General features: G+C 41.2%; 1 protein-coding gene across 1 annotated transcript in view; it reads left to right on the forward strand.

The window, feature by feature from the left end:
* ADAMTS6 (ADAM metallopeptidase with thrombospondin type 1 motif 6) overlaps positions 1–18454 on the forward strand; it is a 151235-nt gene extending 132781 nt beyond the window's left edge. The window contains exons 22-25 of the mRNA XM_083356960.1: positions 4397–4601; positions 6883–7059; positions 13862–14018; positions 17527–18454. Of these exons, the coding sequence (XP_083213086.1) occupies positions 4397–4601; positions 6883–7059; positions 13862–14018; positions 17527–17636 (649 nt within the window). The 3' untranslated portion in view covers positions 17637–18454. The remainder of the gene's footprint in view (positions 1–4396; positions 4602–6882; positions 7060–13861; positions 14019–17526) is intronic.
* Positions 18455–19028: the final 574 nt, after the last annotated feature.

Genomic DNA, 19028 nt, shown 5'->3' on the forward strand with positions numbered 1-19028 from the left:
GCTTACGCGATGAACAATTACAAAACAGAATAATCGCCAAACCTACTGGCGATTTACAGGAAGTGCTCGACGAACTCCTAACGTATGAGTCAACCGGGTATCGCGACCCCCCCCGCAGTAGCATGGCGACAGCACCTGAAATTAACCAAGAGGGCTATGTGGACTGCGGGGAGGTGGATCAGCAGTGGGAGGAAGAGATCGCCGAAGTCTCCAGGCGATTTGGGAAGATGGCACCCAGACAACTTAGAAGCGAAGGCCCTAGCTAGGAGTCACTTGTGGTGGCCAGGATTGGACCAAGACATTGAGGAATGCGTTGCCAATTGCCATCTGTGCCAACGTTCCAGGCCTGAACAACAACACATCCGCACACATAAATGGGAGCTAGCTAGGAATCCTTGGTCCAGGATTCATATTGACTTCGCTGGACCTTTCCAGGGGTTAACGTTCCTTGTAGTGGTCGACAGCTACTCTAGATGGCTAGAAGTAGTACCGGTCAGTTCAGTAACGGCAGGCAGAACAATACAGGCATTAAGGGGCCTCTTTGCCACTCATGGGTTGCCGGATTTAATAGTGTCTGATAACGGGCCACAATTCACATCTATTGAATTTCAGGATTTCCTCAAGGCCAACTCGATTAAGCATAAGACTTCTGCACCCTTCCACCCCTCCACCAACGGATTGGCTGAAAGGAACGTGAGGACCACGAAGGACGCGCTTAAAAGAATCATTCGAGGTGACTGGCATCAGAGACTAGCTGAGTTCTTGTTGGCTCAACACACAACCCCTTGTTCGGCTACAGGGAAAAGTCCAGCTGAAATGAGGTGGGGAAGAAAAATCTTGACCAAGTTGGACAGACTACACCCCGACCGACTCCAACCAAACATTGAATTAGACATTCCTAACAGAACATTTGAAGTGGGGGACTTGATTTGGGCCAGGAACTACGCCCAAGGGGATAAATGGATTCCTGGGGTGGTAACTGAAATCTTAGGTCCCCTATCATACATCATTGAGGGGGAAGGGAATAGGGTCTGTAAAAGACACATAGACCAGCTGAGGAAAAGATCTAGTGGGTGTGTGCCAGCTGAGGGGGACCAAAGCTCAGTTAGGGCAAACAGTACAGATAACATTAGGCCTGAAAGTGGTGTAGTGGTGGGGCAAGATGACATATTTCCTGATGCCCATCAACAACAATTCAGTCCAATTGATTGGGAAATACCCCTGCGAAGTAGGCCAGTGACAACTGAATCCCAAACACAACCTAATACACAAGGCAGTACATCTGAAGCCAGTAACCCTGAGCCCAGGTCTAGTAGTAACCAGCATAATAACCAGCAGCCAAGCAGTCAACCAGGAAGAAGGGTCCCTAGCAACCAAAGTAACAGATACCCTTCTAGAATACATAGGCCACCAAAATACCTAATGGACTTTGTAAAGAAATGACACCAACTGGGGGGTAAGGGGTGTTGTGTATGTAAATAGTTAGCAATAAGCCATAAAAGATATTGCAAACACTGTGCAGCTTTGCAAGGTTTAAAGCGGGAAAATAAGGTGCAATCATTGGACGCCACAACCAAGGAGCGGGAAAACAGACTGTTTGTATTGGTTACAGTTCAAACGCTTTCTCTATAAAAGGGTTGCAACATTTGACATTTGACAGTTGACTTTGTGTATTCAATAAACTCGTTCAGTGTTAACCACTCTGAGTCCTCGTCAATTCGAACCAAACAGCTTAAACTGAAGAAAGTAAGGAAAAGCATAGGCCACTCAGGTATGAACTAAATCATATCCCTGATGAATACACAGTAGAGGTGGCAAATAGATTTAAGGAATTAGATATGATAGACAGAGTGCCTGAAGAATTATGGACGGAGGTTTGCAACATTGTACAAGAGGTAGCAACTAAAACCATCCCAAAGAAAAAGAAATGCAAGAAAGCAAAATGGCTGTCTGAGGAAGCTTTGCAAATAGCTGAGGAAAGGAGGGAAGCGAAAGGCAAGGGAGAAAGAGAAAGATACACCCAATTGAATGCAGAATTCCGAGAATAGCTAGAAGAAATAAGAATGCCTTCTTAAATGAACAGTGCAAAGTAATGGAAGAAAACAATAGAATAGGGAGGACCAGAGATCTCTTCAAGAAAGTTGGAGAGATGAAGGGAACGTTTCATGCAAAAATGGGCATGATAAAGGACCAAAATGGCAGGGACCTAACAGAGGCAGAAGAGATTAAGAAGAGGTGGAAAAATTACACAGAAGAACTATACAAGAACAAGCTTAACATCCCTGATAACCACAATGAGGTGGTCACTGACCTCGAGCCAGACATCCTAGAATGTGAAGTGAAGTGGGCCTTAGGAAAGCTGAACAACAACAAAGCTAATGGAAGTGACAGTATTCCAGCTGAGCTATTCAAAATCTTAAAAGACGATGCAGTAAAAGTGCTACACTCAATTTGCCAGCAAATTTGGAAAACTCACCAGTGGCCACTGGATTGGAAAAGATCAGTTTACATTCCAATTCCAAAGAAAGGCAGTGCCAAAGAATGTTCAAACTATCACACCATTGCACTCATTTCTTATGCTAGTAAAGTTATGCTTAAAATCCTACAAGCTAGACTCCAACAGTATGTGGATCGAGAACTATCAGAAGTACAGGCAGGATTTCAAAGAGGCAGAGGAACTAGAGATCAAATTGCCAAGATACGCTGGATCATGGAAAAAGCTAGGGAGTTCCAGAAAAACATCTACTTCTGCTTCATTGACTATGCTAAAGCCTTTGATTGTGTGGATCACAACAAACTGTGGCAAGCTCTTAAAGAGATGGGAGTACCAGACCATCTCATTTGTCTCTTGAGAAACCTATATGCGGGTCAAGGAGCAACAGTGAGAACTGGACACCGAACCACTGATTGGTTCAAAATTGGGAAAGGAGTCCGAAAAGGCTGTATACTGTCACCCTGCCTATTTAATTTATATGCAGAGCACAGCATGAGAAAGGCAGGGCTAGATGAATCAAAAGTTGGAATTAAGATTGCCGGGAGAAATATCAACAACCTAAGATATGCAGATGATACCACTCTAATGGCAGAAAGTGAAAAGGAACTAAAGAGCCTCTTGTTGCGGGTGAAGAAGGAGAGTGCAAAACTTGGGTTGAAACTTAACATTAAGAAAACCAAGATCATGGCATCCGGCCCTCTCAATTCCTGGCAAATAGATGGGGAAGAAATGGAGGTAGTGACAGATTTTGTTTTCCTGGGCTCCAAGATCACCGCAGATGGGGATTGCAGCCAAGAAATTAAAAAATGCTTGCTCCTGGGGCGGAAAGTCATGGCAAATCTAGACAGCACACTAAAAAGCAGAGACATCACCCTGTCAACAAAAGTGTGTATAGTCAAGGCTAATGAGAAGGAAGGATTCACTGGAGAAAAGCCTAATGCTGGGAAAGATTGAGGGCAATAGAAGAAAGGGACGACAGAGAATGAGGTGGCTGGATGGAGTCACTGAAGCGGTAGGCGTGAGCTTAAATGTACTCCAGAAGATGCTAGAGGACAGAAAGGCCTGGAGGAACGTTGTCCATGGGGTCGCGATGGGTCAGACACGACTTCATGGCTAACAACAACAATGCTATTTGTATTGCATATCCAGCTAGATATGTATTTTCTTTACTACATGACACTGTTGCAGTATATAGTTTGTAGGATTATCTTTGAAGACTATTGAGAAAATCTTTCAACACCATTGGGAAAATTCAATTAGTTAAAAAAATACAATCAATTGCTATCCTGATCTTATTGATTCTGAAATGGCTTCACGTATGTTTAGTTTATTTCCAGTCATTATTCAAAATACTGTTGATTATCTTTAAAGTTTTACATAGTTTGCACTTGGAGATACTGAATGAGTATTTGTTTTTCTAGAGGAATCTGTCTTCATACAAAGATAATCTACAAAAACCCTATATTGTGGGGGATTTCATGGTCATTGACATAAAAATGACATGTATATGAATAAAAGTAAGCTCTGGTGACAATAGTGTGCAAATACCAAAGAAAGAAATCTTTTTATAATAGTTTTAAAATATTAGAATAGACTGACTCTTATAAATATATCAACATTGAAAAATATTTTTATTTTTCTAAAAAGTGTTCAGTTATTTCAATATCAAATTTAAAGAAAAAGAGATAAGCAGCATTCTTAATAAATGTTCAGTGTGTGTGTGTGTGTGTGTGTGTGTGTGTGTGTGTGTGTATCAATGGCGTCTATTTAAATTACTTAAGATTTGCAGATGATGTTATTCTCTTCTCTCAAGACCCAGAAGAGCTACAAAGACATGTACAAGTTGTAGGGATAATCATTTCATTTCTTGAACTAATAATTTTTCTAATATTCTTCCTATAGATGGTTTATAGGTGATTGGTCAGAATGCAGTAAGACCTGTGATGGAGGAACGAGATCACGAACTGTTCTGTGTATCAGGAAGATTGGACCTTCTGAAGAAGAGACGTTGGGGAGTACTCATTGTTTAACACATCACCCAGTTGAAAAAGAGTCCTGTAACAATCAGTCTTGCCCCCCACAGTGGGTTCCTTTGGATTGGTCAGAAGTGAGTGATCTTGATAACTCCTTAAATTTATTTATTTTATTTATTTATTTATTCGGTTTATATACCGCCCTATTCCCAAAGGACTCAGGGCGGTTTACAAGGCAAAATGTAAAAACAATCCAATATAAAATTAAAATAAATTAAAATAAATTAAATTAAGTCTAGTCACAAAAATTAAATCACAATTTAAAAACATTAAACCCCTCAGTCCAGACCAGATAATAAATAAATAAATAAATAAATAAATAAATAAATAAATAAATAAATAAATAAAACCAATAAACCCTTTACATACATCAGCACTGCAACAGGATATATTACAGTGAATCTGACTTGCTACTATGACGTGTTAAATGTGATATATTCCAGAACTATGAAATTTCTGTCTTCTCTAAATCAGGCATGGGATATGCATGGTCTGGGATTGCACAACATGCTAGCGTAAAACTAAAATGGAACTACAGATAGTCCTCAAGTTACAATCATTCGTTTAGCAACTGTTCAAATTTGCAATAGCATTAGAAAACTGACTTACAACCAGTCCTTGCACTTATGCCTGTCACAGCATCCCCATGACATCAAAATTTGGATGCTTGGCCTTTATTTATGACAGTTGCAGTGTCCTGGAGTCAGTTCTGATAAGAAAAGTCAATGGGGGAATCCAAATTCACTTAGTAACCCTGGAATTCACTTAACAACTGTAGTAATTTGCTTAACAATCATGGCAAAAAAATAATAAAATCAGGCATGACTCACTTAATAACTGCTTTGCCTATCAGAATTTCTGGTCCTAACTGTGGTGGTAAATCAAGGACTTCCTATATGTAGTTTTAGTTGGCATTTTAAGGGAAGCTATACTAGCAATACTGTTTTAGCTATATCCCTTCAATGCTTTAACCATATATTGAGAAGTTTGTTAATCCATATTGAAAAAAACTAGATTCTGTAACCTGATAATCTAAATTCTAAACTCAATACTAACCAGTAATAATTCAAAAGAGCTGATTCTGTGCACAATATTAAATACTACATTTAATGAATTTGAATTAATTTATATTTATTTAATTCCATATTATTTCTTAACTGAACATTTCTCGAAAAGCCTATAGTAACATTAAAGGTAAAGGTAAAGTTTCCCCCGCACATGCATGCTAGTCGTTTCCAACTCTAGGGGCCGGTGTTCATCTCTGTTTCAAAGCCGAAGAGCCAACGCTTGTCCGAGGATGTCTCCGTGGTCATGTGGCCGGCATAACTAGATGCCAAAGATGCACGGAATGCTGTTACCTTCCCACCGTAGTGGTCCCTATTATTCTACTTGCATTTTTATGTGCTTTCGAACTGCTAGGTTGGCAGAAGCTGGGACAAGTAACAGGCGCTCACTCTGTTACGCGGCACTCGGGATTCGACCCGCCAAACTGCCAACCTTCTGATTGACAAGCTCAGCGTCCTAACCCACTGAGCCACCCCGTCCCTATAGTAACATTACACTTGTGTTAATAATTTATTTTGCAGTGTGTGTTTTGCATAATTGAGTTAGAATTATGAGAATAGGAATTGAAGTGCAAGAAAAAAAATTATTCCTAACTAGTAATTTTTTCCTTATTTATTTGGAAATGAGACCCTCATCTACTCCACTTATTTTATCCTTATTCAAACCTTTCCAAGTTTCTATCAGCAGAATGATTAAGTTATGGTTTTAAAGAATACTTAAAATTCTAAACTCTCCATGTAGAAAAACACAGATATGACCAAAAATATTGGTACTCATCCAGTTGCCCCTCAAAATCCCAATTTATCATGAAATGTTGAAACTGATGCAAAGAAATTCATCCACCATTCTTTATTCTTTAGTCCATAGAACAGACACTTTGCTTTTACATGTATGATTTAACACATTCTTATAGATAATAAAACAAATGAAAACGGTATGCATCAATCTAGATTTAAAGACTTAATTTTACCTGTTAAATAACATAGTTCAGTGTAGAGATAAAGGTTAATAGAGTTGCTGATATGTTATTGTGTCCTACAAGTAATTTAACCACTTCATTTGATGTAGAACTTCTAAAATATTTTTCAGTAGTTTATAGTAAATGTATATGCAGTTATGACATAATGTCCAAAGTTTGTGATAATACTTTTAATATGACAGTTTTGTTTGCAGTATTAAGAATGTATACTGTAGATTTTCCTTTTTAATAGAGCTATGTTGTTAATGTTTTCAGCTTTTTCACAATTTAAAGTATTTAATTCTAAAATCATGTGTGTATTTGGCTTATAGTGTACTCCAAAATGTGGACCTGGTTTTAAGCATCGTATTGTTCTCTGCAAAAGCAGCGATCTTTCAAAAACATTTCCAGTTGCACATTGCCAAGAAGAAAACAAGCCGCCTGTCCGCATGCGCTGCAGCTTGGGCAGGTGTCCTCCACCACGATGGGTTACAGGAGATTGGGGACAGGTAACATAGGCAAGCTTCTTGACTGTCTAAGGTGGTACTGAAGTTCAAAGGACTAAATGTGTGAGTCTGCTGCAACAATAGCTAACATGCAACACTTATGAATAAATTTGCAGAATACACACAAACACATACACAAATACATACAGCAGCTTCCACAATGGTTCCCTCAAATGACTTTAGGTGAAAAAAACTTGGGTATGACTACACAGACCTCAGAAAAGTCTCCTGTTATTTCACATTGCCCTATTTTAGACCCATCAAGGATATTCTTTGAGGCTTCCAAATGGTCACCATGTGAAATAAGTATATACCGGTAATTGTTATTTGCAGATATTTTTCACCTGACATCATAAGTATGGCTGCATGATACTATAATTTTACTCAGTCTTAATACTTTGTTGCTATAAAACACCATCTTCTTCAATTCATAGTACAATACATCTTTTTTGTTTGCAATGAGAAAAACATTTTGTAAATGTCCATTAAATTGTTGTATCCAGTGCTTTTTTTCTCACAGAACGCTCAGAATGGAGTTCCGGCACCTTTTTGGGATGGAACCTTGTAGGGTAGGCGAGGCAAGTTGTATGACATTTGTGAGTTCCGGCACTTTTTTCTTTTACAAAAAAAGCACTGGTTGTATCTACTAACAAGCAGCACATTTTCCATCTCATTTGCCTCTCTTATATCAACAAAATAAAGTAGAAAAAACGCACAACTCTGCTTTCAGTGACAGCTATTAGCCAGTATATAGTAAAAATATATTTTTCAAAAAATGCAAGTGGCTCCATTCCATTGTTTCCATTGATTACCCTTTTCTATAAGAACAGTTGTGCTTGTCTACCATGGCTAAGCTTTTCAGCCTAGGTTTAATGAAGCTGCTAACTAGCCATTATTTTTAAAAAAGAAAGAAAAAAAGCACCATTTCTAACTGAAAGCTGTTTTTGGAAGAAACAGAATAATAATAAGATGCTTAATATAGAAACAAAATACAAATAGTCCTCCCTTAACAACCACTTTTTCAGTAACCAAGTAGTACTTATGACTGGTCCTCAAAGTTCCGGCTATTGCAGCATCCCTATAGTCCCATGATTGCAATCTGGACATCCAGGGTGTGATTACAATGTTACATTGTCTCACGGTCATGTGGTCTCCATTTGTGACCTTTTTTATTGGCTTCCTACAAATCAAATCACTTGGGAAGCCAGCAATGGTTGCAATGGCAGTTATGTGATGTCCTTGCTTAACAAAAGCATGGAATTCTCTTGATGGCAACTGTTGTATACTGGGTTCGTTGCGCAGGAATGAAGACGAGGTGAGTGAGTTCAGCAAAGATCATGGTTTATTGCTTGCAGGATCTGAACTAAGGAACAGAGCTGCAGATGCAGCAATTTATACCCTGGCCTCTAGGCGGCGGCCAATAGGTTTGAAGCAACCCATTGCCGCCCTGGAGACAACCAATAGCAGTGCTGAAGATGGGTTGTCTGAGGAGCTGGGAGCTGTTAGCCAGCTTCCCTGCTCAAACAGCCTTCCAGCATTTACCACGTGGTGTTCCTTTAACAAAGCAAGCCCAATACATTACACCCCTCCCCCCTAGAATGAACAAACATTATAGCAACAACAGAAAGTAATTACATCAATACAATTTTACAAAAGATATAGCAATGGTGTGAGAAAACAGGTTTCGTCTTAGCTAATACAGGTGTTTCCTAGCTAGCAGCTCAATAAGGTACTTACATTATAGCTTCATTATTCAGGACAATCTTGTAGATAAGCAGGCAGTACAATAAGGTACATACAACATTATAGCTTTATTATCTCAGGACAAAATCTTGCAAATAAGCAGGAGGTTTGCAAGCCCTTGTGGAATGCCTGGGGGACCCAGGCACTTCCTGGCCTACCAGCTTGCCCGCCGGGCTGGGTAGACCAGTGTCTCTCAGTTCAAGCGATTCAGGATGGCTCGGTGATCTCTGGCTGGCCTTTTCAGGTTGGCCCACCCCAGAGTCAGTTTGTTCAGCAGAGTTAGCACAGTGGCTGTAGAACTCAGGTTGGCTTTCTCCATCAGGGGACCCATGTTTCACTTCTGGGCTTTCCTCCCCTACAGCCAACTCCCTGTTGCTTTGGCTGTTTGAGCCTTCACAGTCTATGCATGGATCGGCCTGGCTGCCGGTTTGCAGCCCTTGGTAAGGACCTATGATGAAGTCCTCGCTTTGTGGCCGTTCTGGAAAATGCTTCCTAAGCTGATCGATATGGCGATGGACAACTCGCCCACCCTCTAGGCCCACTTCGTATGAGAGAGGGCCTGACATTTTAGTGATTTTTCCTGGCACCCACAAGTTCCCATGCCTGGCCCACACCCTGTCACCCACTTGCAGCCCCCTCAGGGGTTTAGGGCAAGAGGCTTCTGCTACTACCCGGTCTGGGTGCAACCTGTCCAGTTTTGTGATCAGTCACCTCCCCCAGCGCAGCTCTGCTGGGCTTTTCCCAGTAGCTGTGCATGGCATGGAATGTTGGCAAAGCAAAAAATCGGCCAGTCTGTGGTGCCAGTCCCCAGTCACTATACGCCTCAACAACTCTTTTGTGGTGTGCACCATGCGTTCGGCTTGACCATTAGTAGATGGGTGAAATGGGGCCGACGTTGCATGCCTAATGAGGTTTGCTCTCAGGAACGCCTGAAATTCTGCCGCAGTAAATTGGGCCCCATTATCGGACACTACGACGTCCGGCAGCCCGTGCATGGCAAAGAGTTTCCTAAGCACCTGGATGGTCCTAGCAGTAGTCATGTTTGAAATTGGTATAACTTCTAGCCATTTAGAGTGGCTGTCGACCACTATAAGAAAGAGCTGTCCCTGAAAGGGCCCAGCGTAGTCTATGTGAATCCTAGACCAGGGAGTGTGAGTCTCCTCCCACCTGTGAACTGGAGCATGCGGTATTTCAGGCCTTGATTGCTGGCATGTATAACACCCATGCACCTGGGCCTCAATGGCTTTATCTAATCCTGGCCACCATAAATAGCTTCTAGCCAATGCTTTCATGCGAACAATACCTGGATGGCCTTCATGTGGTGATTGCAAAACCCTGTCTCTTAGTGAGGTAGGAACTATGACCCTGTACCCCCAAAGAATACAACCCTTGTGAGCTGATAGCTCATGTCTTCTTGTAAAATAGCTGTGAAACTCAGGGCCTGGGCTTTTATCTAGCCAACCTGTGTGTACCCAAGAAAGCACTTTACTTAGTGTCTTGTCTGCTGCTGTTTCTGCGGCTATGTCCCCTGCATGGAGGGGAAACTCTGGCAAGTCCTGAATGGACAAAACACGGGCCGCTGGGGCCAGATCTGGTTCAATTTGTGGCAGTGGAAGCCTGCTCAGGCCATCTGCATGGCCCATATCCTTGCCGAGTTTGTGAATCAGCTTAAACGTATAAGCTGATAAAAAATGGACCATCTCACCATTCTAGGGGATAATATGTGGGGTTTCTGTCTGTCTGTAGTGAATAACCCCAAAAGCGGTTTATGGTCTGTGAAGACCATGGAGTCTTTGCCGTATAAGTAGTCATGGAATTTTTTAACTCCAGCTACAGTGGCCAATGCCTCTGTGTCAATTTAAGCGTAATTACGCTCAGCAGAGGACAGTGTCCTTGAATAAAAAGCAATTGGAACTTGAGTTCCATCTTTCTCTAAGTGACTTAAGACTGCACCCATTCCGTATGGGAACACGTCACACGCTAAGCAAACTGGTTTAGACTCCTTGAAATGAGTGATGGTGGAACTGACTGACAGAAGTGCCTTCAATTCCTGAAAACTTTTTTCGTGAATGCTATTCCACTTCCATGGAGCATTTTTATCTAAGAGTCTGTGAAGCGGCTCCGCCACTGCAGCCTTTTTAGGAAGGAATGCGTGGTAAAAATTGAAGCGGCCCAGGAATGCCTGCAGCTCTCCTTTTGTTTTAGGGCTAGGTGCCATCTGAATAGCTTTTACTTTAGACTCAGCAGGATGGATGCCATCAGCATCAATGCGAAACCCCAAAAATTCAGTTGAAGGGACCCCAATACTGCACTTATTATTTTTAAGTTTGAGGCCTGCTTCTCGCAGCCTTTGCAGGACGCTCTGAGCCTCCTTGCTAGCACCTCAGTGGATTCTCTGGCAATAAGCATGTCATCAAAATAAGGGCAAACCCCCGGAATGCCCTTGAGTGTATGTTCTAAGATGCCCTGAAAAATACCCAGGGCTACACTGATCCCAAATTGCAGGCGCTTTACTTTAAACACCCCCCTGTGGGTTACAGTTGTCTGTGCTGCGGCCATGGCCTCATCAACAGGCAGTTGCTGATAGGCCTGAGCCAAATCTAATTTCACAAAAATGGTGCCACCCTGCAAGGATGCTAGGATGTGGCTTACTACTAGAACTGCATATGTGTGTTGTTTGAGGGCCCGGTTAATTGTGCATTTATGATCTGCACAGATTCTGACTTCCCCGTTGGCTTTTAGTGGTGTTACAATAGGAGTTTCCCACTCCCCACCATCTACTGCTTGCAAAACACCCTGTTCAACAAGTTTATCTAATTCAGTGTCTGTTTTGTACTTGAGGGCAAATGGGATTCTACGAGGCTTAATCCTGACTGGCACTACATTCGGGTCTAGTTTGAATGCTATTGGCGGGCCCGTGTATGTTCCCACAGCTGAATCAAATACATCTGCGAATTTCTCGCATATTGTTGCTAGACTCATGACTTGTGTCCGGTTAATTCTGGTTACTTGGATGCCTAGCGCATCAAACCAGTCGAGCCCAGTTAGGCTCGTTCTCTGGCCCCCTACTATGACAACATCCAGGTGCCCTGAAGACCCCTTAAACTTAACGGCTAGGGTGGCTTCACCATTGACTGCAACTCTGGCATTCTGGAAATCAGTTAGTATGATATCAGAAGGCCTCAGCTTTGCCCATCTCTTACTGCGACTACAAATGAAATTAAATGTTTCAAGGGAAATAATAGAAATGGCGGAGCCTGTGTCCATCTCTATCTTACAGGGGACCCCTTGCAGCTCCACCTGAAGTCTATACTTGGGCTTAATCGGGTGGTGGGCCCTGGTACAGCAAACACTTCTGCAGCTGGAGCAAAACCCCACACTGTACGGCCCCGGGGCCCCAGTACCTCTCCTGGTCAGATCTTCTGACTGGTGATTTGCAGGCCGGTCCCTCTGGCGACCTCTGCAGATGGACACAATGTGGCCGGTCTTCCCACAGGCCCAGCACATGAAACCTACAGTCCAAGCATTGGTGGCGGCCGCCACAACCTGGACATCTAAGAAAGGGATCTGCCTTGTAAATAGTCTCTTGTTGCTTGTTGCTGCGACGCTGTTGGTCAGGTTGTCTGTGTAACTTGTCGACTTCTGTGTCTTCTTCGGGGCCTTCTCTGTGTTCGGCGTCCTCGTGGTGGACGGCTTCTTCGCGTTTTACAGTTTTGGCGGGCCGAATAGCTCATATAGCTCCGCTGGCAGCTTCATCTGCCATGGCTTCCTTTTGTGCGGCCAAAAATGATAGGACCTCTTTGGCGAAAAGCTTCTGCTGTAGCTCTCGGTTGCAGAGGCCACAGACAAGCCGGTCTCATAGTCTCTCCTTGATGTCGGAGAACTGGCACAGGCATGCGGCCTGCCTTAAGGCTGCGATGTACTCAGATGCGGTTTCTCCCGGTTGCTGTATTCTTTGCTCAAAGGCATAGCGCCAAGCAATCACCGACATCTTTGGCTGGAAATGTTCTCTGAGCTTCTTTTTCAACTCTGCGAAGGATACGGACTCCAACAGCGTTGGCGCAAACAGGTTCTCAGCTAAATCGAACGTTGCTGGGCCACACACACAGAGTAGTGTGGCAGCCTTCAGTCCATCCTCGGTAACCTGGTTCGCTCAAAGGTAGTTCTCAACCTGGGACAGGTACAAGGGCCACTCTTCTGGCTGCTTGATGTTGAATTCTCTCAACTTTCCAACCTTGGGCATTCTGCTGGTCTTCGCGGCTGGTTCTCAGCGTCTTCGAATCCTGCTCCTCCATTGCCCAGGGACTGGTCCTCTGAGCGCGTGGTCGCTAGTGTGGCTGAGCTAGCCAACCGTAGGGGGGGGGAATTGCTTTCCCGCCAGGTGTGTGCTGCCTCTCCCCTAGTGACTTTCAGCTTCAAAGGAGAAGCAGGATCCCACCTTCATCGCCAGTGTTGTGTACTGGGTTCATTGCGCAGGAATGAAGACGAGGCGAGTGAGTTCAGCAAAGATCATGGTTTATTGCTTGCAGGATCTGAACTAAGGAACAGGGCTGCAGATGCAGCAATTTATACCCTGGCCTCTAGGTGGCGGCCAATAGGTTTGGAGCAACCCATTGCTGCCCTGGAGACAACTAATAGCGGCGCTGGAGATGAGTTGTCTGAGGAGCTGGGAGCCGTTAGCCAGCTTCCCTGCTCAAACAGCCTTCCAGCATTTACCACGTGGTGTTCCCTTAACAAAGCAAGCCCAATACATTACAGCAAGCACAAGTGTTAGAAGTGGTGGCGCTAAACAGCGGAGTCATGCAATATTATACATTATGGCAGCTTCATTTAGCAACAGAAATTTCAGTCTCAATTGCTCTTGTTAAATGTGGACTATCTGTATACTGCCTGATATATATTGCACAATATACAGTAGCTCTAATCAGACTTTTCTATCACTGTCCTATATAGTGTTTCCACAAGCATTTTAAGTAAGTTTAGGATCTTATTGCTTTTTTCAGTTACTAAGACTGTAACATTTGTTTTCCCCCTCCCTCCTTTTCATTTTTTTCTGACATAGTGTTCTGCACAGTGTGGTCTTGGACAACAGATGAGAACTGTGCAATGTCTCTCATACACTGGGCAAGCGTCCAGTGATTGCCCTGATACTCTTCGACCTCCATCAATGCAGCAGTGTGAGAGCAAATGTGACAGTACCCCTGTCTCTAATGCAGAAGGTAAAGTTGCTTTTACTAATGTTAGCATTTTAAAATATTAATATAAATCATAATATTCAGGATGGATTTTAGTACCTGAATACCTAGCATACTGTCCATGGGTGGCCAAGAATTTTCTTTGATACTCATTGGAGTCCATGTTCCAGTTGACTTAATTTCTTTTAAAGATTATTTTAATTTAAGTCTAAACAATAGGGTAGTTTGAAACAAAGGAAATTATCAGTTTCATCTTTGGCAACATAAATGAACATAAACAAAAGATCTGGCTATCTAAGAATGACCATCATATTTAACATCCATTGTAACTCTTGTTAAACATTTAACTGGAAAATTAGAGCATTTTAATATTAGTGGTTAAGGGCTAGGCTAGAAATCGAAAGACTGTGAGTTCTGGTCTTTGGGCCAATCACTGTCAGCCCTAGGGAGCAGACAGGGATTCCATTTCTGAAAATCTTGCCAAGAAAACTAGAGGGACTAGTCCAGTCAATTGTCATAAGTCATTACTGACTCAAAAACACCAACAACATCTGATGAGACCTTGGAGGCAGGCCCTTTTGGTGTCTGCCCAGCCTTTGGAGCATCTAATCTGAGATCTGGGATCCCTAACGGTTTTAGTATTCCAAAGGGCTGTGAAGACCTGGCTGTTCCTCCATGTATTGGATTAGGATGGGTGTTGTGAAGATGTTTGCTCTGGCGTTGGGGGTGGGGGGTGGGTACATTTGTTTTTAATGTTGTTTTATGGTTGTGAGCTGCCTAGAATCATTATATGAGATAGGTGGCTGTACAAGTACTCTAAACAAACATTTATTTTGTTTTTTCAAAGTGAGATATTATCAGCGTGTATTTGGTATAGCATACCATAAATTCCTAATATAGACATTCATAAAATAATGATAAGCTTGCTGTTCTTTTATCTGTTTTTGAATAGGAGTGATTTTTTTTTGTAGTTGCTTTGTCTTTTAAAATATTTGAGTAGCTGAAAATTGGTTTTTCAGATTTAAACATTTCACAGAAGTCAATTGAAGATCCGTTTGATCAGGAAAGGAATAGATAATGTGTGAACTATGTTAGGAACATTCTTTCTATTCTAACAGTTGATTCATATAACTGTTCTTTCATCTGCTTCAGAATGACTGTTGGTTATAATTAAATATAAGAAGACATTTCAGTCCACTTCCTAGCCAGAATAGTGTCTTCCCTCAGCTTTTTCTTTCCATATTGGTTTAAACCAAGACTGAAGAATATATTTACAACCAGATCCAAATCATTCACCCACCCTTAGCTATATCCTAACTTTAGCTTATTGGCTTCTTTTTCAGTATACTGGCTCATTCATTTTCATGCACCTGCCCTACATTCTATGTCTTGTTATGACAGAACTAAAAACTGGCTTGATATATTTTGGCTGGGATCCAACAAGCTACTTCTGGTGTGTTTTGATGTGCCAAGTAGAAAATAGAATGTTTTCTTCTTTTGAATGGCTGGTTTTGTCTGGTGGCATGAATCCAAAGCTGCTGTAATGATGACTACCTGTTCTTTAAATCTAGTTAGAGATTTATTTATTTAGTACCATAAGAGTGTATAAAGTGCTACAAAGATACATAAGCAAGCGTAAAGGCTGGTTCTTGCACAGAAGAACTTGCAGTCTGAACGTCATCAGTAGGGGGAAAAAAGCAAAAAAGTAAAGAAAAGAAAAAAAAGGCTGAGTAGCCTTCATTCTATGTATATGCCTGCTTATTAGGGCTTTCACACCCCTCCCAAGCAGCATTATTACAAAGTCAGCTTAATTGCCCCCAACAATCTGGGTCCTCATTTTAACTACCTCTGAAGGATGGAAGGCTGAGTCAACCTTGAGCCTGGTGGGATGCGAACCTGCACTAATTGCAGGCAGCTGGTGTTACTTAAGGAGGCATTAGCCCACTGCTCCACCAAGGCTCTATTTAATTTAATAATTTAATTTAATAATTTAATTTGTATACCGCCCTTCTCCCAAAGGACTCAGGGCGGTGAACAGGGCAATACGTAATAAAAAACAGGATACAAAAATTAAAAAGTAATTAAACCACTATGCCCGTAATAATTAATACATATTAAAAGTTAAAACTAATTTATAAAAAACCCAACCCCATCCCATCAGACCAGGCCAGCTTGTTCAAAAAAGAAGGTTTTGAGATCGCGCCGGAAGGAGCGAAGGTTGGGGGCCATCCGGAGCTCGACCGGCAAGCGGTTCCATAGGTCTGGCGCGCCCACAGAGAACGCTCTCCCCCTGGGGGCCACCAATCAGCATTCTTTGATCGGAGGCACCCTGAGGAGGCCCTCTCTGTGGGAGCGCACTGGACGGAGGGAAGTTGACGCTGGCCACAGGTGTTGCCGTAGGTAATCCGGACCCATGCCGTCTAGGGCTTTGTAAGTCATCACTAATATTTAGGCTTTGTTTCAGTCTGTTACAAAGATTGAGACCTTAAGCCATGTGAAAATATTCATTTTGGAATGGATTTTGAAGAAAATACTAAACTTTTGACCAAATTTATTCTCAATCAAAGTTTTTGAGGAAGCAATGTGTAGTGGTAGTAGGATAATTCTATTTCCCTATTCTATGTAGGAAGATCTTCTTCCTAGTTGCAGAAATACTTTTTCTTTCCACACAATCCACAATCTTTCATTAAAGACTTAAGACACTCTACAAGCAACTAGGTAATTGATTGGGATCTACTCATTGTGGTATTATGATTAATACTGCTGATTCTTTTCAGAATCATTAAAAGCTGAATGTGTTGTTGCTTTTCCAACAATGATATTGAAGAGCACAATTTCACTTAGGTTTGGAAAATATCTGAAAAAACAGATAAATCTTTTAAAAAGCTATAATTATATATAGGTAGTCCTCAACGTATGACCACAATTGAGCCCAAAATGTATGTTGCTAAATGAAACATTTATTGAGTTTTGCCCCATTTTATGACCTTGTTTGCCACAGTTGTTAAGTGAATCACTGCAGTTGTTAAGGTAGTAACATGGTTGTTAACTGAATCTGGCTTCCTCATTGAGTTTGCTTGTCAGAAGGTTGTAAAAGGTGATCACATGACCCCAGGACACTGCAACTGTTATAAATAGGTGTCAATTGCCAAGCTTTTAAATTTCCCTCACATGACAATGAGAATGCTGCAACAGTTGTAAGGGTGAAAAATGGTCATAAGTCACTTTTTCAGTGCCGTTGTAACTTCAAATGGTCACTAAATGAATGGTAAGTTGAGGACTACCTGTATATGAAAGCAGTGTCATTTGTTTTTTAGTAATTCCAAGTGATTAGCTCCCTAAAAAACAATAGTTATACTTTGAAATACGTTTTTGGTAAGGCATTGCATCCCTTTCTAAATGTTAACATTATTTTGTAGATAATAAGCTGTAGCAGAATAAGACTAAGAAGCATTTTATTCAATGATATTTGTTTTTCCTTATGCATGTTTTAAATTTATGTGACAATATAATCATTGTGTACCTCAAATAGAATGCAAAGATGTGAACAAAGTGGCTTATTGCCCACTGGTGCTGAAGTTCAAATTCTGCAGTCGAGCGTACTTCAGACAGATGTGCTGCAAGACCTGCCAAGGACATTGACCTGCAGAAACTGAAAGTGCCTTGTTGCTTCATTGTGCAAGTGTATCCAAGATTTCTGCACCGTACAACCAGTCAGATAGTCTACATTCATCACCCTGTGGAAAATATAACCACTGGTCAGCTCCAGCTGACAGAATTACAAAATTATTTTAACTTCTGTGAAGTGGGATTTATTCATCCAAAGTGCTGGACACAGTATAAGGAGGCAACGCCAAAATGGAAAACTATACCCAGCACATAGAGAACATATGTGTACTTTCAACTAAATCCTGTTTACCTCCTTGGACCATTAAGATAATTGTTATTATGGACCTAGCAGTGACACTGAATCCATTTGTATTTAATATTGTTAAAATGTAGTTGTTATGGTTTGGTCATCTATAGAAGTAAAGAAGAATTTTAAAAACTCTGTCATAGCTTATAATTAATAATTATTTTATCTTACTATATAGCACCACAACTTATCATAAAGAAGTGGGCTTGGGAATATTATTTTAGAAGCAATTATAAATCCAAAGTAAAACAAATGTATTTTCCTTTGTTTCATCTAATTTTTTAAAGGATAATTCATATTTCCAGAGGACTGCAGTGAGCCATATATAAAGCTATTAAAAATGCATCAGGTTTACCTGATTGCATCAAACAATAAATATGTGCTGCAGGTTTATAGCTATCTTGCCATTTTACAAATAAATTGGGATTTTTACTAAAGGGAATGTATTCATACTGCAGTTGTGAAGAACATATTTACTACGATTTCAGTACTTATGTAGAGACTGCTTAAAACAAATCTTCTCAAATTCACAACTTCTCCCTTCAGTTACAGAAAGGCATCTCTGTGGCAACTAATTACTGTGTAATTATCAATGATGAACTGGCTGTATAGTGGAGAATGGTCTCTTCTAATAATCATGCTGAAACTCTTCTGGGTGTTCATTTCCTTCCTCACTGAAACAATAGAAGAATGTTTTATGAGCGAATGCGAAGAAGAGAAAACATGAGTTTTCCCACTTTTGGACAGTTACAAAATAAACAACCAAAAAGTATATAACTGATAAAAAATATTTCAAGTTAAAGTACCATAACTCTTATATTCACTATATCAATCTAATAATATTCTGAAATGTACTTAAATGTGAAGCCAAGCTCCTTGGATAAAACAGTTCCAAAATCCATTGTGAGTTAAGCCTGAAGGCCATACTTCCCCCACTTCCCTTCTTTGTCAATGAGACAACAAAGAGATAAGGAAAGTGGGTACTTGTTTATATTATTATAATTGTACTTGAACACTTGCAGTTTGCAGCAGGTCCTTGATGAATGTGCTTTTGTGTCCAATTTGCCTCCTTTGTTGTAGTGCAATTGAGATGATGATGTGAACAACACCACCACCTT

This window comes from Vipera ursinii (assembly GCF_947247035.1).
Source record: "Vipera ursinii genome assembly, chromosome: 2".
Lineage (NCBI taxonomy): Eukaryota > Metazoa > Chordata > Lepidosauria > Squamata > Viperidae > Vipera > Vipera ursinii.